Source organism: Brachyistius frenatus, unplaced genomic scaffold, assembly GCF_029030835.1.
Source record: "Brachyistius frenatus isolate BFR_SWC_R1_liver_20210118 unplaced genomic scaffold, ASM2903083v1 Contig_388, whole genome shotgun sequence".
NCBI lineage: Eukaryota > Metazoa > Chordata > Actinopteri > Embiotocidae > Brachyistius > Brachyistius frenatus.
In genome coordinates, this window is record NW_027210987.1 from 123,632 (window position 1) to 151,079 (window position 27,448).

The following is a 27,448-nucleotide window of genomic DNA, read 5'->3' on the forward strand; positions in this document are numbered from 1 at the left end:
GTTTCATACTCGTTAAAAAGAAACCCGGCTGCAGGTCGAGCAGATCTGCTGAGGCGGGCGAACGAAGCATCGCACTTGTCAAACCTTGACGCAATAATAGCACGCGTGACCGTATGTGATATTTGCATACTGATTTCGATCGATGTTACCCTGCAGAAGATGATTGTGACCCCGAAGCACGTTTTAGTCAGCGGTGCATCCACATTTGCTTTCACGCTTGTTGCTAAGGTTTCAAGCTCCTCTTCTTCTTCTTCCTGCACCGGCTTTAACTGCTCGACTCTTCTTTTTCTGGACCACCTTGTCCTCTGCACATAGCGGGGCGCTGCATGATGTTCTCTTTAACTCGATCCTTTCGTCGGCAACCGAAGGACGTCTGCACCTCCTCAAATGAACACGGAGGCAGTTATGTGGGTTGAAATGAAACAAATTTAAAAGTCCAGTGAATTAAGAAGGAATTGTGTCCGCTGTAGTTATAAACAATACAAACAACATGAACATTATACGGTCTATTTACATCCTTATGTTCTGAAGGTTGTTTTAAAATCCTCTCGTATCGACTGAAATTGATTAATAAAAGTCTTAATAGCTCTGAAGAAGAAATCACACGTTAAATTGTCTCGTAAAAGAAGAAGGAATGAAACATTTGGACTCTGCAGCAGGTGTTCGGCCTCGGTGACGTCAACGCGGCTCATCTGAGGTTCGGCCCGAGTTTTTTTTTATTAATAACACGATGATTTTAACACTTCTGTGCGGATAAAAACTTGAGCCATTATTTTACAAACAGTTATCATCAGAGGAGGAGGAGGAGGAGGAGGAGGGAGGAACTTCAACGAAACTTCCAACAAAGTTTACGAACTCCCCCGCCCCCGTTTCTATACCCGTTCTACACCTTTTTCATGTTAACAAGCATCGAAGGCTCTCCGCTCACTCCCCTCCTTTTTACACAGGTTACACCTAAAGCCGCTCACTAACGAAGGACCTGCTGATTGGACGTCTTTCTTTCCATTCCCTTTCATATTTTTCTCCTCTTTTTTTTTTTTTTTCTTCCCCCTTTGCTTTCATTTCCGCTGCATCGTGGCCTCCCGTCTCCAGATAACAGGCGCCGGGCTGGTAAAGCACACGGAGGTGTTAATGGAAAGGTACGTTGGTGCAGGTTCCCCGGTCCCACCGAGGAGTCACCTGACCTGGACCGGTCTAATTATAAAGGTGTTTTGGTTCACCTCCGGTCCCATGGACACACGCACACTCACAGATAATTAGCATGTAGATGCAGGAATATACTGCATGCGCACACACACACACACACACACACACACACACACACACACACACACACACACACACACACACACACACACGGTCTCAATGGGACGTTTGCTTCTCACGCGATGACGCCTGTTTGTTACCACGAATAGTTCTTTGTGTGTTTTTATGAGCAAGTTCATCAGAGGCCAAAGGTTTCCATAGTGAAAGTTACTATAGTGTCACGTAGAAACACTGACTGCATTATGACGTGTGTGTGTGTGTGTGTGTGTGTGTGTGTGTGTGTGTGTGTGTGTGTGTGTGTGTGTGTGTGTGTGTGTGTTGGTGGAGACGGGTCACAAGAAGCCATGTGCATCATTTATGGACGGATTGACACCTGAAGAAAAATAGCTGCAGGTCTAATCAATGTGAATATGCTCTGTGTGTGTGCGCGTGTGTGTGTGTGTGTGTGTGTGTGCGTGCGTGCGTGCGTGCGTGCGTGTGTGTGTGTGTGCGCGTGTGTGTGTGTGTTTGTCAGGTGAGGTGAGCAGCAGGCATCAGCAACATTTCAGTCCAGTCAGCAGTGATCTTGCCAGCCTCTGCACGACCAGACTCATGAATAGATCAGTATGTTGTGGTTGTGTGTGTGTGTGTGTGTGTGTGTGTGTGTGTGTGTGTGTGTGTGTGTGTGTGTGTGTGTGTGTGTTTCTACGAGGGAACCCGTGGACGTGGCTTTGAATCCGTCCCCTGCCGTGTTCACGCTGCTCTGAACAGCTCACCGCTTTGAAAGCGAAGCAGCAGGGAAAAAGAACAACAATTTTGATGTTTGTTTGTTTTTCACAGCCAGTAAACAACAATGCCGGAGCTGAAACACACTCCGGTACAAACAGCGTTCGCAAAGGCGAGTTCACGGTCAGTTCAAGGTGGGAATGTTGTGGAAAATACGGTAAATAATCGACAAATCTCCTGTCAAGTTCAAGACTACCGAGTTATTCTGTATTTTGCTGTTTCAGTGCGACAAAAAAAAATATCCAATTGTTGTAAATAACTCATCGTCGTTCACGTATTTTTTTGGACGCTACAATTTTCTGTCCGGCTGTCGATGTTTCTGACAGACTGTTGTTTGCATGTAAGCAGATCAGCTTTGGCGAATCCGGACATCACCAACCTCCATGCGCTGGTCGTCGTCGTGACAACGTACGTGTAGCAACGCTGGTGACCATTTATCTCAACTTTATTTTTTTAACGCATCTGTAGAAATCCGACTGGAATCGCATTTCAAATGACTTTTCATGTTTGGTTTTTTTTGTATTTATTTATTTGTTATTTTCATTTTTCAAAATGATCTCATCAGGAATCTTTTGGTCTTTTAAAATTTTGTGGAACTTTTTTTTTTTTTTTATCATTTCTTCTTTCTAAGAAATAAGAGTCCATGTTTTATATTTCATATTTCACTATTTCAGGTCAGTTTTTAAGATATAGAAACTAAATGAAGACCACAGAAGCAGCAGAGCGCCGTTCGCTGGGTTCTGCTGCTGGAGGTGATCTCTGTTGTCGAGCTGATTGTAACTGAGCAGTTACGTTTGCATAATATTTGGGTAGGAAGTTATTATGTGCAGCAGTTTTTGTTTTGTTTCAGGGTGTCAGAATCATAGTCATTTTGTGGACTCAATTCAGCAGCACCCCACATTTTAAGGTTTGATTTTCAGGTTGACTGGTGGACGGTGGATTATTGCGTGAAACACAACACGCCGCCGCTCGTTTGATCGTTTCATTTGTTTCAAATGAAACCAAACGTACAATTTGAAGGAATTGCGTTCAGGCAGAAAGCTTTGCTTTGATCACTCGCTTGATTAGAAAATGGAACAGACAACGACCTTCGAGCTGTTTTGATGGCATCGGCTTTAAACAACAGAAAAACAAAAGTTTTGGCCCAAAATAACGTCATACTTTCGGACCTCCCAGGGTTTTAACATCTCGCTTTGCTGCAGTGACGTAGGAGTGGTTTACGGTCGTGGTTCTTTGTGTGGGGTTCCTTATTATTAATCCATCAAATTGTTCTGAGTCAAATTCAATTATGTCGTGACTCACGAAATCAATGTTGTAACGGCCGGTGTCACTCAAAACACGTAAATATCCGTTAGCTATCTGCATCGCCACAAAACCCCAAATCAGCCAAATTAAGAAAGCATAGAGGATTTAAGAGAACCAGCTCGATGTTAACTGAATCTATTGGAACAGCTTTGAACCAATCAGCATTGAGCTGCGTACACTGTACGTCGTGTGCTAAAATTCAACCGCCATTGTTGTTGAAACAACAAACGTTATCGCACCGAAACAATCCATACTCGCCGCTGATTGGTCCGTTCTTCAGACTGGTTGAACAAAATGTAATCGTAAACATAAAAAAATAAAAATAAAAATAAATAAATAAACAAAACAACAAATAAACTAAATCGAGATCAACGAAAATACTACAACTGGACTATAAATTACAACAATAAAACAAAGTGCTTAAAAAAAAATCCATAAATAAAATAAAATTAAAAATAGAGTAAACGCCAGGGATAAAAAAAAACATAATTAAAACTTAAAAGCCAAGACGATAAACATCCCTCCAAATTAAAAGCCAGATTAAAGAGTTTGTCATTCTGCTCTCTGCTCAGGTTTCAGGTCCACGGTGAAATCACAAATGTTCACGTACCAGTGGTCACAAAAACGTATGCAACTCAGGTGCTGATGTTGATTCACACTGAATATTATTAATATTACTGCTTCCATCTGCTTCATGCACATTACCAGGCAGTCCGTAACTGGGACAAATTTTTGGAACTTTTTTGCTAAAGGGGGAAAAAAAGAGCTCAAATCGTGAAACTGTTGAATAGATTTTTTGAAAAATGACCACGATGTGTCGTGAAAGAGTTTTTATGTCATATTTTGAGTGGAAAATCGTCTCCATAAAAGTTAGAAAGTGTGAGAAAACTCTTATTCTGTTATTTATATGTATAGAAAACCTCAGAACCTCGTTTTATTAGTGCATTAGAATCTAAAAGTGCTCCTGGGTGGAGGGGGAAAAGGTGAGCTGTCTGGCAGACATAAAAAAAAAAGAAGAATTTCTTTGAGTTTTCCCAAGCAATCTTTATAAATGCAAGGTCAACAAATGTCTTTTAAACCCACAACATAAATTTCATTGCGCTCCATCACTGCGCGTTGCTTCCTTTGTTTCTTTAAGATGAACGCCACAGTGACCTGAGGAGTTCATTTTTCTTTTTGAAAATACAAACTCACAGAAATACTTTTTTTATTACAGTGGCTCTTGACATTTTATTTGAAAAACTATTTGAAAGATACATTTTTTATAAGGTTCAAGAAATAAACAACTTTTTCTATTTAGGGTGTTTCAGATTAATGGTTTGATGTCAAAGGTTAAGTCTGGGATATGTTTTATTAGTATTGCTCAAAGCCAGAACTCATTTAATGCAGAAACCATCAGTATAATAATCCTGCTAACGAGTATTTTCTGTTTCTTTTTAGTTTTCTGATGTTTATTTCTCAATGTCAAAAAAACTGCTTAGCAAGACCTTCATGAAATGTTCTTCATCATCCAGCGAGTCGCTGCATTTGCCAGTCAAATACATGCAAGTGTACATTCCCGGTAAATTGCAATGGTAATTTCTTCTGCTGTCATGATGTAAGATAAGATTGTTGGCACCGTGTTATCCTTCCAGAGTTGGTTTGTGCCTCCACATGGTTAAAACTCGGGTTGATTCGTGCGAGTAGAAAGCGCCCATCAAGCAGAAAGTCTCTCAGGCATGTTCGCTGCTTGGTGCGCTCTGTTTATTTCACAGATACCATTTCTTTTAGCCGGACTATTGCTTATAGCTTCAGTTTTCTTGGCTGTGATTATAGTCTGGAAACCCTGTTTGCATTAATGCAAGTCAAGCGTTTTCTTTCTAAATGTAGTTGCAGTGGTGGTCGAGTTTCGGCACATACCGATCGGTTAAAGCTGCTCCAATAGTTTCAAAATACGTCTACGCCTACTAGTATGCAACGGACTCAGAGCATAGACTGTATATAGTCGTGGTCGTAGCTTCCTGTGCGAAAAAAAACAAACGTGCAATACCAGCGAGTGCCACTAGAGGTTGACTCCAAAAAGCCTCTGGCTCCATAGACTCCCATTCAACTTCTCTCATCAAATACAATGTGAGGTGTCGGCGTTGAGAGAAATGATATAATTTACATGGGATCATGTTTTATTTGACACCATATGTTTTATTTAAGCGACGGTGTACATTAATAATAATGAGAAATGTAAATGTGCCACATGTAGCCCTACAGTCGGATCTGCGGTCCGTCGGCACGCCGCTGGTTTAAGGAGCGTAATGCCATCCATAACACACCAGCACAGACAAGTGAACAAGCATTAAGGAGAAGCTTTACGAGCAGCGTGGAAGAAAATACAAAACACAAAAGCTTCCCCATTCGGGATGAGACTCCGGTTCATAAACGGTTTTGGACGCTACGTATCAGTCACGATAAAGACGTGCTGCGAGGAGGGTCGGGAAACTCACTCGCACGAAGGAACTCGAGCCTCATCCTTTAACATTTGTTTTACTGATGTGATAACCCGCCGTAGACGTGAAACATCAATAGTCCGAAACAGTTCTGCCAAACAAATACTCTTTATCAGAGCGATTCATCAGCCCTCCATCAGAGACAAAAATGTATACAAAATTTCCACACTTCGTTTCTTTTGATGCGCTTCATCTTTTGTCCGATCGCAATCAAGTCCGCCGAGTTCACAGATTCCTCTCACTGTCGATATCAATCAGTCTCCCCCCTTCCCCTCCCTCCCCCACTGCTTCCCTCCCTCCCTGGGCTCAGCCTTAGTTCAGATATGAAATATTAATCAAGCAGTTGATCAGCTGTCCCTTCATTGATCCGCCCGGCTCCTCTCCGCAGCAGTTACACTTCCAGTACGTTTTTTTTTTTTTTACTTTTATTTGACTTACTTTCTACTCGTGTCCATATTTCAGCCTCTTTCTCCGATGAAATATGTATTTTATCGGCGACATCTTCAACGGTACAAAGCGACGTTTTGAAAACATGACATTTTAATTCCAGTGGGTGCAATAACCAACAGGCAAATTCCTGTTACCGACCAAAGGACAAGGACCTGCAAGAGCTCTAATAACTCTAAATGGACCTGGATCATTTAAATTCAGACTCGGCTACCTCTTGGACTCATTCAATGATTTATTTTCTTAACCAGCTCAACCCCTCTAAAGGGAAAATGGAGCTGGGACTCGGTGTCAGGCCCCAGAATGCAAATCCAATTACATTAAGTAACAGATGAGACTGTTGGTCCTTTGACTGTTTTTTTTCCAGGAAACTTTTTAGGAACTTTATCTCAACTGCATGAATCGAGGACTGGTTTTAATTTCTTGTTTCCAAACCACCAAAAAAAAGTTCCTGGTTGAGTTTTAACAGGACGGATTGAAAACAACGCTGCTGGCAAAAAAGTGTGTACGTTTCCCGTCACAACTTTCCTCCAAGGCAGTTCGGTGGCAACCCGCTGTGACGTCACTCGTTGGATTGTGAACGGCCATTTTGAAAAGCTTTGAGTCTGGCATTTCGGCGGTCGACAGCTTGGTTTTTTTGGAGCCAGAAGTGACCATATTTAGACGAGCGGGGGTGGAGCAAGGATATTGAGAAGCCAAGGAGACTAGGCCCCGCCCACCTATGCATGAAACTGCACCCCAGGAATGTCAATCAAACCAGATATGAGAGACATTGATGCTTGTTGAAGGAGAGTCCATTGGAGTCAAAAGGTTTTTTTGGAACCAGCCCCTAGTGGACCTCAGTGGCATTGCACTTCTGCATTGGTTTTCAGACCTGGAGACTACATCTATTTTTATACACACTAAATGGATTTACCTGAACATGCTCTTGGCTACCTGTGATTGGCTGCTGTTCACTTCCCCCCTGCCTAATCACCTCATTTAACTCAACTAATCAGAGTGGGCCAGACCGCATGAAACTGACATTTTCAGTCATTGAAAACCTAGAAAAACCCAAGAAAACTTAAACAACAGGTAGAACAAGGTTTTTACACGGAGCCCAGGTGAAGCGAGCGCTCGCTGCATCAAAGCACTTTTAGTCGCGTTACTTCTTTATGAGTCCCACTCACCAAAAAACAGGCTCCCGACACGCATGTCGTCCACGGGATGAAAACCGTCCGACTGCGGTGGGATCCTCCCCGCGGTGAGGCCCCGGCGTCGTGACACTGGACCATTAGCGTGAAACCCCGGCGCCCCGTCAGACCCCCCACGGTGACCTCAGCGTGAGGTGGAAAAGCTTCCATCAAGCCTTGCAAAAACAGATCATTAGTTTACAGACCAAACCTGAAACAACACAAATTCCTGCCAGTTGAACAGATGTGCTTCCCTGTCTTGATTTCCCAACTGCACCCGCAGAACTCATTTCAGCTTGAATAGCGGCTCGTGGAGATAATCACAGAGAGCTTTTCTGAAGAGGAACTCTTCCACAGAAGTGCATGAATTTAAATCTGTGCGTCGCGGGACCACTGTATATCCTGTTGATTTACATGTACTCTTTATAATGGGCTTAATTACACTTAATTCCCATGCATACACATTGCAACAATAATTTGTAGCTTATTAGCATTTTGAAAACATGCCATCCTTTTTATGCCCAGCCTGTTTAAAAAAACAACAACATCCAAACCTAAAACTCACAAAGTAACGTTTTGATTTGATTTGATTTTTTTAGTGAACAACAGCTTTGTGCTGTGATGCAGCTTTAACTTGAACTTAAAAAAATAAAATTAAAAAAAAGTACCATTGTGGCATTGTGAGTGAGGCAGTGATGTTACACCTGTGATGGAAAAAAAAAGAAACCTTTGCTTGTTTTTCAATCACTTGCCAAATAAATTTGCCACAAGTCCTTCAACAACTTCTTTTCATGGTCACTTCCTTTTTTATCTTGCGCTCCTTTGTTGGTCTTCACCTCTTCTCTTCCTCCTCCTCCTCCCCCGTCGTCGGTTTTCTTTCTCTCATACCCATTTTCTTTTCTCCTCCAGTGTTTTTTTCCTCTTCATTAAAACTTGATGGAGATGAGGGAAGCCAATAATCTTCAAGACCCGTGAACAACCCAGCCTGAAATCAATAGGTTTCCTAGAAAAAAGAAGAAAAAAAAAACGACAGCTAGAGAACGGAGGGTGGAAGAAGCTCTGGTTTATTAAATATTAAACAAGCCGGTCTCCGGGGAGGTGGGGAGGAGTTGTGGCGATGCAGTGTCTGACCCAATTAACATCTCCTGTTCACCTGCCAGGCTCCAGCCGGGGCTCCACTCTGACTTTTACCCGTCACGACAAGCCTCTTCTGGGACAGTCACACTCTCCAGGAGTGTTATCTTTGCCGTCTTGTGCACTAATCATGACGTGATGCATCTGGGCCTGTCACACTCTTGAAGAGGGCCATCTCACTGTAGCTCCGTGAAAAAGAAAGAAAAAGAAAACGGTCGCCACCAGCTCCCCAAATGATCGCGCTTCTTCGGGAGAGCCGGCCATCTCAGAGAGGCTCCTCTGGGATGAACTAACTCTTTAGTAATGTTGAGTCAGCTTTTTGTGTCACCAGTCATGAGTTTCCTCCGGGCATGTAACTGTTTAACTCTACTTAAAAAAAATAAAAATAAAAAAAAACAGCATCTTTTTTTTTTGATTTGATTTTATACACTTTATTAATCCCCGAGGGGAAATGTCTTCACTACAGCAGGGGGGCTCTCAGGGGGGAGATGCTGCAGCAGGCTGCCACTAGCGCGGCGCCAGGTAACCTGACCTGAGGTGCATGTTTTTGGATGATGGGAGGAAGCCGGAGAACCCGGAGAGAACCCACGCAAGCACAGGGAGAACATGCAAACTCCGCACAGAAAGGCCCAGGACCGGATTCGAACCCGGAACCTTTTTTTGCTGTGAGGTGACAGTGCTAACCACTGCACCACCGTGCCGCCCTTTTTCGTTTGTCTACTAAGATAAACAATATTTAGCATTCTGCTCCGGATATTTGCTTTATTCTGTCACATCGCTGAGTTGATATCACGGCCTCTAACTGGTAATGCAAGAAAAATTTGTGAAAGTCTATAATTACAGCTGTAGCGTTGATATAATATGCAGCTAAAGAGTGGCTTTCCACAACATGGCAAAAAAAACCCGACATTCATCACATGAAGCATTAGAGGGTTAAACATAAGATTCACCAAGCTAAAAAAACTGCTATTCTGGTGTTTCCAGACCTAAAATCACTGCATGGATTATATGGGACTCCGTTTGGTAATCGTTTCCAGTTGTTGCATCCTATTGGGTTTGGACCTCGGGTTCATTTTGAAACTACTGGAGCAGCGTTTCACCAGTAGGTACGCACCGAAACTTCAACTACTTTTAGAAAGAAAAAACACTCAACTTTCCTCGAACGTGAAAGCAAGCAAAGTTTCCAGACTAAAATCACATCAGCGGGAAACTGGAGCTGAGCAAGACAGCGGGACGGATTTAACAATGAAGACAACAGCTCCCATAGACGCCACTTCACGATGAAATCAAACACGTTCGAGACACCTCGCTGGTGAAATTACGTAAGTGTGCGTTTAAATGAGTATAACTAGAAAAGCATTAAAAAGAAAAACGACATTAAAGGAGAGCGTTGGTGAAATTTAAGGATTTGGACAAAAACTTTTAATAATGCAAATACGGTTGAAGTTGTAGTTTACTTTTTAATAAGTAATCTTTGTTTCAGTTTGTTAAACTCCTCAAGGTGTTGAAACCCTGTCTTGTCCATCGTTTTTAGAGATGTAGGACGGGTCTAAATACTTTAACACCCACGACTCCTCGAAGAATAAGAAGCTAATTCTAGCGAACAAAAAATATGCATTTTTGTACTCAAAGCATTTTAAACTCAACATGCCGATTTCCCGTGACTCACTTTTATATTCACAAACAGACTGTAGCATAATAATATAAGAAATAAAATGTACTCAAGAATATTAACGTGGCTCAAAAAATAAATTAATACTTAAAAGGAATCAATAGACACCTGCATGAATCCTTAATAGATGGACAGACCAATATGTCGATCATAGGCCACAATCCATAGAATTGAATTGTCAAAATAATTTATCTTTTACATAACCGATAAACTGACCTCAAATATTGAACAATTTAGTTAAAGAGGTCTTGTTTTCAGAGCCGGCGAGACTCCTCATCGCCGCTCGCTCATATCTGAGCACTGATCACTATTCAAACATTGTAATTCAGTAAGCAGGCGGTCGTTGGTGTGCATTGCGTCACGAGACAGGAGCTCGGAGATGAAAGAGTAACGAGATTAATTCGAATGGAAGAAGGACAGGAATGAGCAACAGATGGCAAAAGAAAGGAGCTGCCAAACCTTTCTTTTTTTCCCACCTTCTCCATCACAAGAGAGCAGACAGAAGGTGGAGATAAGAAAACACGATAAACAAAAAACAATTTCGGAAAAGTTTGTGTCAGTCAGATGTGTTTGTAGTTTTTATTTGTATTTTTGTATTTTTCTTCGGTGGAGTTTTTTTGTTTTGTTTTTTCAGACGCACATTAGACAAATCTGATGATTTATACATCAATCGACTGTCCTCCATCTGAAGAAGCGTCTGTTGTCTCCCATGTTATCTGATCCCGGGACGTCATCACCCGCATCTGTGATAATCAGGAAATACGAGTTGATGAATGAGGAAATGTTTCAGTCATCCTGCTCATGTTATAGCAGATTTCTTTATTTCACTCCGATCAATCAGTGATGACTGACTTGTCAGCGAGTCCTCTTTATTACTCTACGGTGTTGTCCTCAGAAGTAGAACTGAATATGGTGCAACTACCCGACCGGTAACCAACGGCGACGTCACCCGTTGGTTTGTAAGTTGCCGTTCTGAAGCTGACTTCTCGCCATCTTGGTATTTTGGAGCCAGAAGTGACCATATTTGGACGAGCTGGGGAGGAGTTAGCGGTGGATCTGACTGAACCGCCAGGCCTGTCAATCAAACGGACACGTTTTTTTTGGAGCCACCTCCCAAACATTAATATGATTATTTCCTAATCTCTGGCATCATAGTTCAATTCACTTTGTCACGTCGATCTTTCTGCCAGTCTTCAGTCATTAATTCAGGTTGTTCCCTGTATCACACCCTCCACCCACTAAAGGTCCCCCAGCCTCTCTGAATGTCTCCTGCTGGCCACGCCCACCTCACCTGCACCCACTTCCCCAATCTGCTCACCTGGAGCCAATCAGCCCGCTCTGTAGTTTTTGTCTCTTTTGCCTCGTTTTTTCTGCTTTTGTGGTGATTTTTCTTGGCAACGTTGGACTTCTACCCGGACATCATACCCCGCATCAACTCTGTATTGTGCTTTAATCTTTCAAATCCCACCTACTTCCTGTAAGTCGATTTCACCTGTTCTTTTCATGCACTTAGCTCCTCCTTTCTTGTGTAATTGTGACACACTGAACAACTCCCCATGTCTTGAACTGTTTTTACCACGGTGAAAAAAAACAAAAACATTACCCGTCGACAACATCTGGACATTTTCCATGACAACACGGTGGGAAAAAAATAAGTCGATATGCTCTGGAGGACGAGGCTTTCCTGGTGCTATTTTTTCCCGACTCTAGCAGAGGAAGATAAACATCCCCGTTTTTGATCTCCACCTTGTTTTTCTGGAACCAAACTCAAACCCCAAAAACGCTCAGTCGATTCGAGTCGGAAGAGACATTAAAAAGTTAAAATAAAGCCTGCGATGGAATAATTCCCTCCTCTGATTTCCTGACACTTTACCGCTCCACAAAGTCTTCTCGGGTCTCTTGATATATTCATTTGCCGCTGCTTAGAAGATGAGAAACGGGGATCAGCCTAATCAAAGAGCGGTGCTCACGCCCCACAAGAGATCCCGCTTCTCTGCAAGTGCGTACACGACAGCTTCGGGTCCTCTGTCATTTTTGGAGCCTCTGCGAACAGCGTTACGACACCCCCGAACACTTGAATAACTGTTAATTAGAATTTTAAAAAAATACATCAACCAATTGTGCATCTCTCCGGAAGAGTTTTCTCTCCTCCTCAAAGTCTGACTCAACAAACAGCTCTGGGCTTTGGTGAGTGCTGTTGCAAATAGCTATGTACTAAGTAAATGACTTGTGAGACGGGACTCTCAGGGGTGTGTGTGTGTGTGTGTGTGTGTGTGTGTGTGTGTGTGTGTGTGTGTGTGTGTGTGTGTGTGTGTGTGTGTGTGTGTGTGTGTGTGTGTGTGCGCGTGCAGCAAGTGTGCACTTTAGTGGCAGATTCTTTTTTAAAACCCCTTCGAGAGGCTGCGTTTTCATAAAGATATAATCACGAAGCTGAACGGGAACTTAAAATTTTTTTGAACGCACCCGACGTGTCACGTTTGACGTCAAACCCGAAAGTATTTCAACCAGATTTATAAAGAAACACTTAGATTTATTAGATTACTGATGTGCGTTAGGTGCTAAATATACTGTGTACGTACATATATAACAAAAGTCCTATCCCGGCTCTGTCATGTCCTCCCTTCGTCTTCACAGATAGTTAGAAGTGACGGAGTCCTGGCGATTCACGCTGACAGCTGACGACCGTCCTACACGAGCTGACAGATTTTGTCGTCGTCGCTCCCGGTTGGATCTTTGAAGTATTATTTGTGTTTCTGCAGTTTAGCACCTGTTGAGTTTAAAAGGTGTCGTATCCACTCTTTTAAGGTTAAAGCCGCACCAATCGAGAGTTTAATTTGAGGCTAGGTGACACAAGACTCATTAAACACTCACCGGGTGCAGTGTTTGAGGAAACGTTGATCTACCTGCAACAAGCTGCTGCTGTGAAGGAAGGACAGGAAACCAACTTCTAAAGACAGAGAGAAAAACAAAAACTTGTGGTCTGCAGTGTTTTCACGTCACCAGCTCGATCGTGACAAAGACGGGGGCGGACAATGGACAACCAACAAAAAACAAAAAATAGCAACAAGTCGAGCCAAGACTGTCATTGGAGAAGAGGATTTATTTATAAAGTGCATTTTAATACAGCAAGAGCTGTGTTGCACGACATCAAAGAGTCATCAACATCTGAATGAAAAAAAAAAAAGAAAAGCAAAATGAAGTCAGAACAACACAAGAAAAGTACACGAGTGCGACAATAAACTAAAAAAAAAAAAAAAAATCAACATCAAATCTGGAAATGTCAAGAGAAAATCTGGAGGAGGAGGCTGATGAAACTTCGCTGAGAAAATCGCTCTTAAGTTGCGATGTGGATTTAGGAACCATGAAAAGCTGCTGGCCCGCTGACCCGAGCGGCCGGTTCCCTTCTTCATCCCACATACTTTCACTCCAATCAGTCAGCTGCTCTCTGACACTGGAAACACCACCCGGCAGCAGGAGCAAAACACCTGACTGAATGAGATACGAGTGCTGATTTAGAAGATCTGAAAACCAGGCTGTATTTTGAGTTCCAACCTCTGACACGCCGTCCAGTATCCCGTCCTCAGTTTGTGTTCTTGCTGTAGATAAAGACGAGTCGCTCCTCGCCTCTTCTGTCTCCATTTCCCTGGTCGACGAGCCTTGAACTCGTCTCGTCTTGTCAGCAACGGATTAGCGGCGGACTTTAAACCCTTAATAAATGAAAAAAAAAAAAAAAAAGAGTTGAAGTCGGGCTCAGTTGTCTGCAGCTCCGTGGGTGGTGGGCGGCGGATAAATACTCAACATCTCAGTCTTGATATTGAAACTAACAGCTGCATGGACAAAAGTGTCAATCTCTGCAGGCACTTTGGTTTTCTCTGGTCCGACAGTTACAGCTCCTAAAGAGAAACAGAACTACACACACATATATATACATGTATATATATATATATATATATATATATATATGTATACACACAACTGAGCTTTCAGTTTCTTTGTGTGCTTTTGCATGTGTTTATTGTGTTTCTTGTGTGTCTCCCAGTGTTGAGCCCGCGGCCCGTCGCTGCAGCCTCGACCCGACGGTGTCACTCCATCTACAAGGGTTTCGCTCAGTGTCTGATGGCCCTCGGCGACAGTCTGACCGACAACGCCCGCAAGGACGAGGACACGCACGAGATCCACTCCATCTGCAGGTCATCGCCACGCTCACACACACACACACACACACACACACACACACACACACACACACACACACACACACACACACACACACACACACACACACACACACACACACACACACACACACACACATCGGCAAATTAAACACGAACACTCCTCCTCGGCTAAGTCGGAAGTCTCTCGAAGGTTCAGCGTTCGTGCCCGCCAGGCATTCATTCAGTATTAGCGAGAGGGTTTCAGACACAAAGACAAAAGAAGGATCTCTCCACGGGGGGGAACGAACGAAGAACGCGCTTCTCCGAGCTGGAAACGATGTATGCAAAAGAAAAGTTGAGATAAGTATTTTCCAAATCTCAAAGTTGAGTGTGCTATCTGATATCAATAGGTCACACGGAGCCCGTACGTCGGTGCAAATACCGCCGATCGAAACCCTCATCTGCACTTCCAGATATGTTTTTTTCCTTATAAATATAGACATATGTTTTGGTGATGATTGACAGTGAAAAGTTTTACAGTCACCGTAGGGAGAATCCGATGGTGTAAATAACCTGCGACTTTAGTGGTGCATTTACTTACTTCAGTGTTATTACCGAAACTGTTGGTTCGCAAACTGTCGCTTCGAAGCCCCGAGTTTGGCGTTTTCGGCGTCCCCATCTTGTTTTTTTTGGACCTTAGTATTTTCAGACCCGAAGACCACGTCCATCGAACTCTCTGTCCTCTACAGTCCGTGAGTCTGAAAGGTGACGCTTATGCAGGAAGTGCCTTAAAGTGCAATACCACCGAGAACCACCGGGGGGCTGGCTCCGATAGACTCTCATTCAAAAAGCATCAACTTCGATTAGATTGTAGCTCTTATCATTAGCATTTAGTTATATTCACACAATATCCCTAAAATTATTTTGATACTAAAATAAACTTGGAGCTAAATTAGTTGTAAACTATTAAACGGGGATTGAAACACGTCCTCCTCCTCTGCAGAGAGCAGCAGTTAGATTCGTCCTTTTCTACGTCTTCACTGAAGACTCAAAACTGACATCAAAACTCTTGATATTTCTTTAATTTCTTCCTCAAACTGTTGGCGATGCAATTTTCATTTTCCACGGAGAATTCTCTTTGTTGTCGTGTCTTGGACGAACCAGCACCAAAGGACTGAGAATAAACTCGCTGACAGAATAAAAACGATCGAACTGACGGGTTGCATCAGAGGAATATTTTAATTTGCACAAACAGAACGGTGACGATGACGGAGGAGAAATCACACATATGATTTTAATAACTCCCCCCCCCTCAAAATCAAACAGACATTTGAATTGTCATATTTTGAAAAAAACCAACAACCAGTTGGTGAAAGTCAGTATCTTAATCTTTAATGCCCTCTGTGGGTGTTTCCCACAGCAGCTGTCGACTGACATTTAATTGCGGTCGATGCTCCGAGAAAACCAATCAATCGACTCCATGTGCTTCGGCTGGAGAACGTTTTAAAGCCTTTTTTATTAACAAGCTCACATATTGACCGGTTATTTATCTGTATTTAGGATATGTATTCCTTTTGTAACCTTCAGCACTCGCTCGGCTAACCATCTTCGCTTTCACTTTCCAAGTCAAAATTTCGACGATATCGGCACCGATTCCCGAACTAGATGCTAACTGTCGCCGCTGCTTCGAATGTAACGGCACACGAACTCCCGCTGCGCTCAGAACTGGGTCGCGGAAGAGTCCGTATGAACGTCGCCCTCTTGTGGTACTCGCAGCGTTGACGTTTACAGAAAGGTCAGAGGTCATGGAAGTTAATTTTTTTCGTTGGATGTCAAGCTAATATATCGTGATTTTAATCACGTAGAGTTTGACTTCGTAACTTAGGTAAAAGCTTACGTCCCCAAACGATTACGCAAACACAGAAAGGGGGCGGAGCTAAGAGGAAAACTAAAGCTCCTTTCTTTTTTTGTAGTATTTCCTTTAAGTGAAGTTACTTTTAAGGGATATCAAACTATTTTTTAACTCACCCAGATGTTGCACCAATTAAATTAGCAGTAAGGCAAATATTCATCCTACAGAAATGAATACATAGCTTTAATTTCTACTTTTTGTTGATGACAGTGAATAAGTCAAAACAAACATGGAGGATGGAGCAGTTTCTTTTGCGGCGTTGGATTTTAATTCTAGTTGGGCTGTAATTACGAGCCGCGCTGCCTCGTGTCTCCTCCCAGCATATCTCCCCTCCGCAGCTCTCCTTTCAGCCTCCCATTGCTTTTCGGCCGGAGGCCTGATGACGCTGATTAAACATGCAGAACATCTCTCACTTCCCGTCCGCTTTTTTTTTTTTTTTTTTTAAATTTTTTTTTAAGTCCTCTCTCGCCACTTCATTTCTCCGCATCCGGTACTCATCCGTCACTCGTCTCTCGCTCTCTGCCATCTCCGCTCGCCGCTCTATTTATACGTACCTCCGCCATCCATCTTTCAGAGAAGTCCTCTCGACCGAGGAGGGGGGGGGTGGGGGGGTATTAACGTGGGAAGAGTCTCAGAACAGGATCAGTGATCTGAGAGCGCTGTTTTTGTCAGCTGCAATTTGTACAGATCCAAAATAATCATCGCAGCTGAGCGTTGGCGGACTCGGCGGGGGCTAACCGAGGAGGTCCGGGGGGGCAGTCGCGCCGCTGCGCTGCAGAGCCGGCAGGTTAAGTAGTTATTTAATGAACCACAACAAAGATTGGTGGCCGGCACTTCTTCTCTCACTACATTATGAATGAGGCTTTCACCAACTGAGGAGCACTTGTGACGGCATACGTGCACCATATAATACCGCTTTACACTCCTGTAGGTCAGAGGGAGTGTGTGTGTGTGTGTGTGTGTGTGTGTGTGTGTGTGTGTGTGTGTGTGTGTGTGTGCGTGTGTGTGTGACTCAGACGAACTGAATCTACGGAGGATTCTCCTTTATTGTTCGAAGACACATGTTTTTATTGAGGTTTTACAAAGTGTGATGTTACAGGTCCTTGAGGAAAACCTAATGGAGTCATTCTGAATAAAATCCTCCTGCGACGTATGTGCCGGCTTCTCGTCGTAACTATCAGTCGTCTCGTTGATACGAGGCGCGATCAAAGAGTTTGGGAGAGCGTTCCTGTTGCGCAGGAACGGAGGTGTCGCTTGAGTGACGCGCACGGAGCAGCGGGACGCAATAAAACCTTTATGAGTAAGTATGCACAGTTATGTGTCTGCATCCACGTCGGCACCTGACTTCCACAAGTTTTTGTGACCGCTGCTACGTGAACATTCGGGATTTCACCATTAGACCTGAAACTTGAGCAGGTTTCATTTTTGAGGAACAGAAATCTTGAACAAGTGTTTTTGAGCCCGTGCAGTGATTTCCGCAACAGAATCACGGCTGTTTTTAAAAGCAGCGCTGCTTGAGGGGCATAAAGATTACAGACAACATTAGATTTGCGATCAAATTCAAGAAATGGACTACAGGGAACCTTGAAGCGCTTCAGAAAGTCTACGGCGATGAAGCGACGATCCGGGCGAGGTGTTTCTGAGTGACGTTCGCCTTATCGAGAGGGACGGAGCTTCGCTGTCCAAAGGTCACTAAAGGTCAGACGCTGACGTGTTGTCCCAACTTCTTGGAAGGCAGCGGTGTTCACAGCCGTTGTGAACGACCACAATTCGAAGGCGCGGTGACACGATATCGCTCGAACATGGAGATGACAGCACACACGTCCATACAGCCGCTTCTCGAGGACAGCCGTGGCGTTACTTGGTTTTTGAAATGAAAAGTGACAGGAAATTCAAACCCATGTCAACGTCGGCTTCTCGGTTTTGGAAAGTCCCAGAAATGGTGGGAATGCAGAACTCAATTCTGATATCCAAAAGGCGCTTCACAAAAGAGGTTTCTGAATCTTTTCAACCGTCCGACAAGCAGCGCTGATAAAGTATTGTTGCACCTTTAAGTACCTTTCAGACCTCTTTGTTCCCTTCGTGCCAGACTTCTCTTCTTTTTCCATATCTTCCCTCACTTATTTTTAATTCATTGTTCCTCTTCTTCCCTGCATCATTTTTTATTTAATTTTTTATATACATCGAATGACGCCTGCGTTGCTTTTAATTCTTTTAGAAACACACTTTGGTTCAATGGTGACATCTGATTAAAGCGGGGGAGAGGGAATGGTTCAGGAGAACTTCATTGCAAGTAGAATAACAACTTGTGTGTGTGTGTGTGTGTGTGTGTGTGTGTGTGTGTGTGTGTGTGTGTGTGTGTGTGTGTGTGTGTGTGTGTGTGTGTGTGTGTGTGTGTGTCACCATGGCCCTGCAGCCCACCCCTGGTACCACTCCACTGTTGTTAAGTCCTCTCTACTCCTTGAGGTACCAATTAAACTACTAATCCTGCAACCCAGCCACCTCAGTGTGAGTGTTGCCTAATGCTTCGCACAAGAGCTCACACACAAACACAAAATCCTCATGCCCACATACACACTTTCCGTCCCGACTCAGTGTCCTCGCCTCAATTCTTCGTTGCCTCTTCTTCCTCTTTGTTCCCTCTCCTCCTCTTCTCCTCTCACCTCCCTCCATCCCTCCACTCTGTTTTTTTCTATCCTCCTCCTCCTCCTCCTCTTCCTCCTCCTCCACTCAGGAACATTGGTTTTAGCGCTTCTAACAGAGCCACTTAATGAGGAGGTAGCTCCCCTCTGAAAATCCACGAGCTCGTGCACGCTGAGCCGTGCACACGATTTCACACACACACACACACACACACACACACACACACACACACACACACACACACACACACACACACACACACACACACACACACACACACACACAGGGGTGCACGCTACAGTGCAGTCTGAATAAGAGGCTGTGATTTGCATCTAGGCCAAGGCTGCTCCATTGTCAGCGTCGTCCCAGGAGTGCAGCGCTGCTTTTATTCCTCATATTCACAATAGGCATTATGCAGCTGCAATCATTCACTGAGGATCCCGAGTATGTGAGGTGAAAAAGAAATATTTGGGGGCTAAACATACGGAGAAATTATGCTCAATTGAATTAAACAGTAACCTTTTGCTAAAGCTTAAAATAGACCAGGGGAGGTGCGGATGAAGAATAGGTACCGCTTTACGTCGTATAGGGTTTATAGATATTGCTGATGAGTCTGATTGTTAAAGTCCGCTGTTAAAGCAAGCCATTATGATTTCTATTCTTATATTTACCCTCATATATACTCTGCACATGCAAGTTCGCTCACCTGGTTCCTGGACGAACGCTTCAATGGACAAAACAATCACTGGTCCGTTAACGTGCAGAATTGATACTTACGTTTTAACGGGAGAAAAAGCACCGAATCGAAATAATGACTCCCAAAATACCGTATTGTCGTATTAGCCAATGAAATCCTGTGGTTCAGCTACAAATGTGTTTTCTGAGGAAATTTGATTAACGGCGTGACATTATTGACTTTTCAAATAACGTGATTCATGGCAGCTATGAATTTGTTTAATCAAACTTGGAAGTTGCTCCTTCCTGTACTTTTAGACTATTTATACTTTAATTTGACTCCCTTCAGAATAAATAAATAAAGGCTTTTATTATTTCTCCAGTTTTATCCTTGGAGAAAAATATAATTGCAAAGATAATTGAAACGCTTCAAAAAAAAATGAAAACTTCCTTTTGGAGACGTTGAGGGCTTCAGTCTTCTGCAGTCCTTGCTGTGGCCTTGTTTCCATAAATTAGGCAGAAATAGATCTACAGGAGCAGAAAAACAGGATGCAGCTTGTCTTTATGTCCACTTAGGTTTAAGTACACCATTAGAAACCTCAAAAACCTTTTTGTATATCAACATCTCGGTCAAATTTAACCCTGAAAATACAAAAAAAATAAAAAGTCTTAAAGCTTGGAAGCATTTTGTTCGTTGGACTCTTACAATGAAAACAGTTTGAAGCACATCGTACTTCAACAAGTATGAGTCTCTGTAGACGACGGAAAATGTACCTTTCTGTGCACACGCTTTTCTTATTACAAGGTAAGAGTTTATATTTTGGAGTAGAGTTATTGATTTAAAAGTTTGGAAGAAAAGCCTTTAACTCCCTTCGGTTCGCCAGAGTCCCGACGAGAGCCTGCTCTGGATGACGTAATGCCGGTCGGATGTATTATCCCCTATAAAGTTCTACATTTCTAGATAAAGAGAGGCGTCATTCTCAACCCCAGAAAGCAGAACGTCTCCTTCAATAGCTAAAACAGACTTTTATTTACTTCAACTTCACCGGGTGGCTCCGATCTTTGTCGCGGGATTTCTGCCGCTCCCGTAAGGATCTCCCTTCACAGTCGTGTTCTTGCTCAGTTTGGCAATAATAATGTGAATGAGGTGCATTTGTGATGGAGAAATCAATCGTTTTTTTGTTAAACATGCAGTGGCAAAATTACCAAAGCTATAATTTTGGATACTGAAAAATTGAGGCTCATATGTAAGGGATGAAATAAATAGCAAAAAAAAAAATCAAAAAAAAATCACACAATGTACAAAAGTATGCAAACGGAGAAAAACATATTTAAAAAGCTATTCGAGAGGACGCAATAACGAATCATTAAAAGCCGAGAGTCTTCAATGAGGTCTCACTTGAAATGACAGGATGTAGTCACGGCTTAACATCGAGAAAAGTCCTCATTCAACCCTCTTGGGCTGAAGTATTTGCAAAAGTATTAAAAGGGAGCGAGGTGAAAACGGAGCGTTTGTTTCCTTGGTTACGGTCACACAAACAAAAGCCGGAGACTGCTGATCGCTAAAACAGGTGCTATCAGAAAACTCTCGCACGCAAGGTTGAGTTTTCTTTCACTCAGGCCTCTTTTCACCGCAGCCTCTCTATTTGCCTTTATATTCCTATTCTCTACAGATTTAGATAAGGCCATTCATGCTTCTGTTGCATCTCATCGCGGCGCTCCCCTATTCCTATTCCTGCCTCGGTTTAAAAGTCGCTTTCAGCTCTACAGCTCATTTGGGATGCACCACTTAGGATTGAAAGTGCCGCCAAACAAAAGAGGCTGTAATATTCCCCAGTTTCAGCATCTCTCCGCGGTTCTTGCGCAGATTCAGAAGTGATTTAAAAGTGTTGTGGAGGAAGAATCTAACTTTTTCATTTTTACAAAAAGAGCTTTATATATATATATATATAAAGTGTGATTATAAGATCTACAAATTCCATGAATTAGATAAAAATAGTCATTTACAAATTAAACCTCTGCTGCTTCGATGTCGCGGTGGCAAAATATAGATCAAGTCGTGTGCGTGGTGGAAAATAGAAAGAATATTTTCCTTTTGATGGAGGTGAAGGGAGCCTTCTTGAAGCACGTCAACCCTGTTACCCTGATGAAGGCCACTTCAGCTAAAGTGTGTTCTGGGGTTTTCTTTTTTTTTATATGAAAGCATTGTCAAACTCTTCCCCCGAGAATAGCTGCATTTCTTTCATTCCTCTGCTTCTTTTCAGTTTGTGCAACTCGTTGGAGCTGAGAGGCAGCGACACATAATTTCTTTTTAACCTTTTTTAAACATCAGCCTTGGACAGAAAATAATCCCGCTGCTTTCTGGGGTTTCTGCAGGATATATTAAAAAAAGATCTAAATGTTTTTACTTTTCCTTTTTTTTTTTTTTTTACATCCATTTTGTGTTTTTCCAGCTCGGATATATAAAAAAATGACATTGAGGCTTGGGTACATTTGTTGAATGTTACTTGAAAGTTAGTTCATGGCAAATGTGTGACAGTCACGAATCTGCACAAATACTTTAATTTCAAGTTTTTTTTTTAAAATTTTTATTATTATTATTTTATCTTTCTTCTTTAAGAGGAAATAAAACTTGGATTTTTATAGATAGTGCAATAAAATGCAAGCATAGATGGTGACATAAAAAGAACTATACCGTGTTAATTTTACATTATCAATGTGATGTCACCTTTTTCTTTATACCACACCAGATAAAAAAAACTTGATTATACAGTTTTATAAACAGTATGTGGATTTTTGTGGAAATTTTTCAACACTAACAGGTCACTAAAATGCGCTCTGTTTACTGCGCTTCTCCCAACTCTGATTTTTGTGTAATCTGTAGCTCATTATCTTAATCTGCTGTAATGACATTGTACCCAATTATAATTGAATTGAATTCACCGTGTACCTGAAACCAGGCATGCAGTTCTGTTTGTTGACGTACTGGATCGATCGCACGCCGTTTGAGTTGTTGCTATTTTTTAAATGTTGTTCTGGATTACTCGAAGCTTTTATCGTCCAAGTTCAGTAACAAGATGTTCCTGCAAATGTTTCACAGCAAAAGCCTTGTTAAGTATTGAAGGGTGTCCGTGTCCACCAAAACTCCAGAGGCTTTTAATTTGAAAGAGATACAGGAAGCGTCGGAAGTAACGTTGACAGGGCAAACGGTAGCGGATCAAAACGGGGTTTTGGACCACTAGAAACGCTTCAGAAAGTCTACGGCGATGAAGCGGGGAGCCGTGCGAGGTGTTTCTGAGCGGCTTTCACGTTTCAAGAGGGGGCGGAGCTTCACCGCCCGAGACCGAAGAAGGCGGATCCGGTCAGGAGCGCAACCAAGACCGTGCAGGGTGTTTTTCTTTGAAGGGGTTGTGCACCTTGGATTCGTCCGACAGGGTCAAACTGTCAACACCGAGTTCTCCTGCGACGATCTGAGAGGAAAACGTTGGACACAAATGACCTGAAATGATGCTCTCGGGTTCTCCAACGTTCCCTCTGAGTTTCTTGCCTGCAAAAACATCTTTCTAACCCCCCCTACTGGCTGGATTTTGGTCCGGTGGACAGATTTAAATCAATTCACCGTTATTACTTGTTATGTCCCTGAACTTGCATACCCTGCGTTACTCCAATCAAGTATTTTGTGACCTTTCCGGGCCCCGTAACGCTCTTTGAACTCAAACAAGGGTCCGGATCCTCTTTTAATGCGTCACATTAAGCTGTTTTTAAAGGACTTACTACAGAGGAGGAAAAGTTTTGCTTGTCAAAAATATGAATATGTGATTTATAAAACCGTCCCGGGACTCCTGCATTTTGCAAACCGAGAGTTTGCACGTACAGGCGCTGACCTCCGAAGTTTAAAAAACACTCTGCAGTAACTGCGTCCTCTCAGATGTACTCTCAGGGAACCGACTGTTCCGCCGGACTCGAACACACTGTACCTTTCTGTGTTCTCCCGACACCTCCATCTCTCACATATCCCCCCCCCACACCCGCCTTCAAATCTCCGTAACAACACCGTCATTCAGCTGAATGCATCACACACTGCCCCACGTGTCAGTAACCGCATGCTGTAACACGGAGCCACGAAACGTCCCGAAAACCCCGATGACCGGTGGGAAAAAAAAAAAACAGCTCGGCATCGGCGTTTGGAGATTTTGGGACGTCAGCAGCAGCATGTTAGCAGCCGAGCAGACGTCCTCTCGGGGGGGTTTTATTATTGTGAAAGCAGCTGCTTGTCTGTCAGTGTCCTCGCTGTGTTTCTGCTGTCTCTGCACCACCTGTGACTGTGTGTGTGTGTGTGTGCACAGACCTGCGCACACACACACACACACACACACACACACACACACACACACACACACACACACACACACACACACTGCAGGAAGTCATACACGCATACACACTGACAAACAAAAAAACCACTGCACTGCTGCACATGACGCCCTCTCTCTTTATTTTTCCGACTTTCCTCTTGTTATCTCCTCGATACACTTTTGTCTTCACACACACACACGCACACACACACACACACACACACACACACACACACACACACACACACACACACACACACACACACACACACACACACACACAGGTAGGCAGACGATAGCCAAATGCTGCCCCATCCCCTCCGTCGGCTGCAGGCGAGCGGTCGTCCTCCCTGCTGCACACATTTTTTTTTTTGTTGGAAGTGGACCGCTGGAGTGTTAAAGTCCTCGACAAAAGCCAACACACACACACACACACACACACACACACACACACACACACACACACACACTGCTATTTCTATAGAGATGACTGAGATCAAATGTGTGTGTGTGTGTGTGTGTGTGTGTGTGTGTGTGTGTGTGTGTGTGTGTGTGTGTGTGTGTGTGTGTGTGTGTGTGTGTGTGTGTGTGTGTTTTGTACTTAAGATCAAAAACAAGTGTCCTCGAACTGACATCCGATTCAAATAAGCAAAAGTCCTCAAAAACGACTGGAGCTGTGAGACTTCACGCTTCCCGAGTTCACTCCAGGTGAGATTAATAAAGACGTGAGAGCCTTCGGGGGAACCGCGACGTAACGCTGCGACCGAGGAGAGCGTCCCGCCTCGTCCCGATTCATCTTATTTGTCTGAATTAGATTCCACTGATCAATTCCTTTTTGCAGCTACGGTGATAAATCAAAATTGCGTGACTGCACCGGTTAGAAGCAGCTCGGCCCGCCGATAATTTCTCATTGCTGTGATATATACGGACACAAAGCAAACAACGTACATTTAAAGGAACTGTGTTGACTTTTAGAGGATAATTAAAAGCCAGCAAACAATTCAGTTGGATTCAAGTCGATTCTCAGATGCTGAAGTAACTTGAAATAATCAATGAAGTTAGAGCTTCCTTCTGCTCCGTGAGCTTTACAAGAACTTTTCAATCGCATCTCATCCTGCAAAGTTGAAATGCTGCTTGGTTGTTTTCTTGGTATTAATTATCAAAAACTTTTGTGTGTTATTCTGTTTTTTAACTTTTGATTGTTTCTGTGGCAGATTTTGAAGCGTCATCTGCTCCTGCCGCAGCCCTCCGACTCACTTCTTCTCGTTAACTCTCCTCAGAGACAATTTAGCCAACACATTCGTGATGAGAGGAAGAATTAGCAGCCAATTAGAGTCAGACAGACTCAGCCGTGGAGCTGGAAGGTTATCGGAGCAAAGTTTAACGCACCGAAAACACATTTTTATCCAAGATCTTTGTATAACGCTGCTTCGTGCCTCCTCTTCCTCACGTGCATTTCTACTGTTTCCCCCTCGTCAGTCGGTCTGAGAAAGTGTTTCAAATGTCTGTTGGTTGCTGATGGATAATAACGCAGCAGCGATTCGACAAAAAAACTCTACGCCCTGAACTATTGAAGGTTTTTCCACGTTTCGGTTGAACCCACGGGGCGACCTTTGTTCTCAGTGCAGCGAAGATCAGCAGATGGTCTGTTGGCAAACTACCGAAGAAGTCAAGGGAGCAAACAAACAAATTGACTTTGATTCACTCACGCTGCATCTTCGTCAGCTATTTTCAGAGCCACCTGTTTGGATCTTCATCGCCGGGATAATCATGGAGATTATTGGCTCAGGTTCTTTATACTTTGTACTATTTGCCATTATTTTCCTTAAACGAGTGTCTGTTAAGACTCTAGCTGTTGCCAAATGAGTTAACGCAATGATGAAAACCGATCCAGTGCTTAGATCGGCCCCGTCGTCAACCCATGTAGGCAGATTCCTCCCCGCCCTACAAATACCTCTATTTCAAGCCTGATATCTAATTAACGATGTGATTATTTTTCAGATGGACCTAGAAAATTAACAAGGAGTGACTTTAGCTATTGACACTAAACTGACTCGTGGAAAACTTTGTGTTTCATGAGAGAAGTTGAATGGGAGTCTATGGAATCAGAGCCAGTGAGGGTAGGCGGAGCTAACGCAACAATGCTGCAATTACTGTTCATCGCCAGAGGTGTCGCCAAAGAGAACGAAATCTTGGAGATTGTAAAAGTGTGACCGATTTTTAGACGCTGCTCAAATAAACAAATGAAGTCAATGAGGTGAAGAAATGTTCATAGCTAGTTAAATATTGGAATGAAAGAAAAAAAAACACGCATTCTCTGAGTTTATTTCACTCAAAACTGCACTTCACGTTTAGCACGAAGCGCCGAAGCAGCCAAACCGACCGGCCGTCATCGCAGCTTCCTCACATCATCCTCCTCCTCCTCCGTCTCCGCAGGTCCTGGGACGAGTTCCACGACTGCGCTAACGTGGCGATGGCCGGCTGTCCCGAGGAGGCGGCGGCGGTCTGGGAGTCCCTCCGCCAGGAATCCAAGAAGATGCAGTTCTCCGGAAACCTTTACGACATGTGCTCCAACCGCAACGGCCACCCGCCGGCCTCCGTCTCCCCCCACGGCCCCCCGACACAGGAAGAGATCAACCAGGAGTCTCTACGAGGGCGCGCCGGCCACCCGGCGGGCCGCCTCCACCCTCTCATGCTACTGTCTCCTCTGCTGCTGCTGCTGTTTTGGATATAACCACCCCAAAGAAACGGGACTAGTGTGAATAGACATATAAACTTACATTTTTTTTTTTTTTTCCTCTTCCGCAAGCCCATAGACTTTCCACTGCGAATATTTCGAACTGCATGTTCAGAGGCCCGACCCCGTCCTTTTGATAATGTATCTCTAAAAACTGCCTGATGCCGTTTCATGCATATTCGCTGGCTTTTAATTAGTCTCGTTTTCGGGAAACACACACACAACATTCATAGAGGGATATGCAACCCCTGTACAAACAGGCCTGCGAACACATACATATATGGCAGCCTCGTGTCATCTGTCCTCGTCGCCCTACCCTCCTGAATCTACTTAGTATGAGCGAGCATGTGACGGTTCCCGGGGCGAGTCTGGAATAAGAAATAATAATGGCGGCAAAATTCTCTTTGATAAAAGAGTGACTGAGAGGTCAGAAACCACAACTTGTTCCACTTAAACTCAATAATTTATAAGCGTTTGATAAATGTTAAATCTAACAAGTTGGCAAAAATGTGAATTGATGCAACTTTTCCATCCACAGATCCGATGTGCATATAACAAGTTAGTTCTTTGAGATAAACAGCAGGTGGCGCTGAAGAGGAGCGGTGAGATGACGTGAGCAAAAGAGCACCAGTGAAAGCTGAAACAACAAAAAATAACACGTAAACGTGACGGAATTTTAACTTCTTTGTTGCTTTGTGTAGGAATGTTTAGGAAGGTTGTAGAGTTCG

General features: G+C 43.4%; 1 protein-coding gene across 1 annotated transcript in view; it reads left to right on the top strand.

The window, feature by feature from the left end:
• nrn1la (neuritin 1-like a) overlaps positions 1–26,758 on the top strand; it is a 55,443-nt gene extending 28,685 nt beyond the window's left edge. The window contains exons 2-3 of the mRNA XM_069724646.1: positions 14,281–14,431; positions 26,420–26,758. Of these exons, the coding sequence (XP_069580747.1) occupies positions 14,281–14,431; positions 26,420–26,717 (449 nt within the window). The 3' untranslated portion in view covers positions 26,718–26,758. The remainder of the gene's footprint in view (positions 1–14,280; positions 14,432–26,419) is intronic.
• The last annotated feature ends 690 nt before the right edge of the window (positions 26,759–27,448 follow it).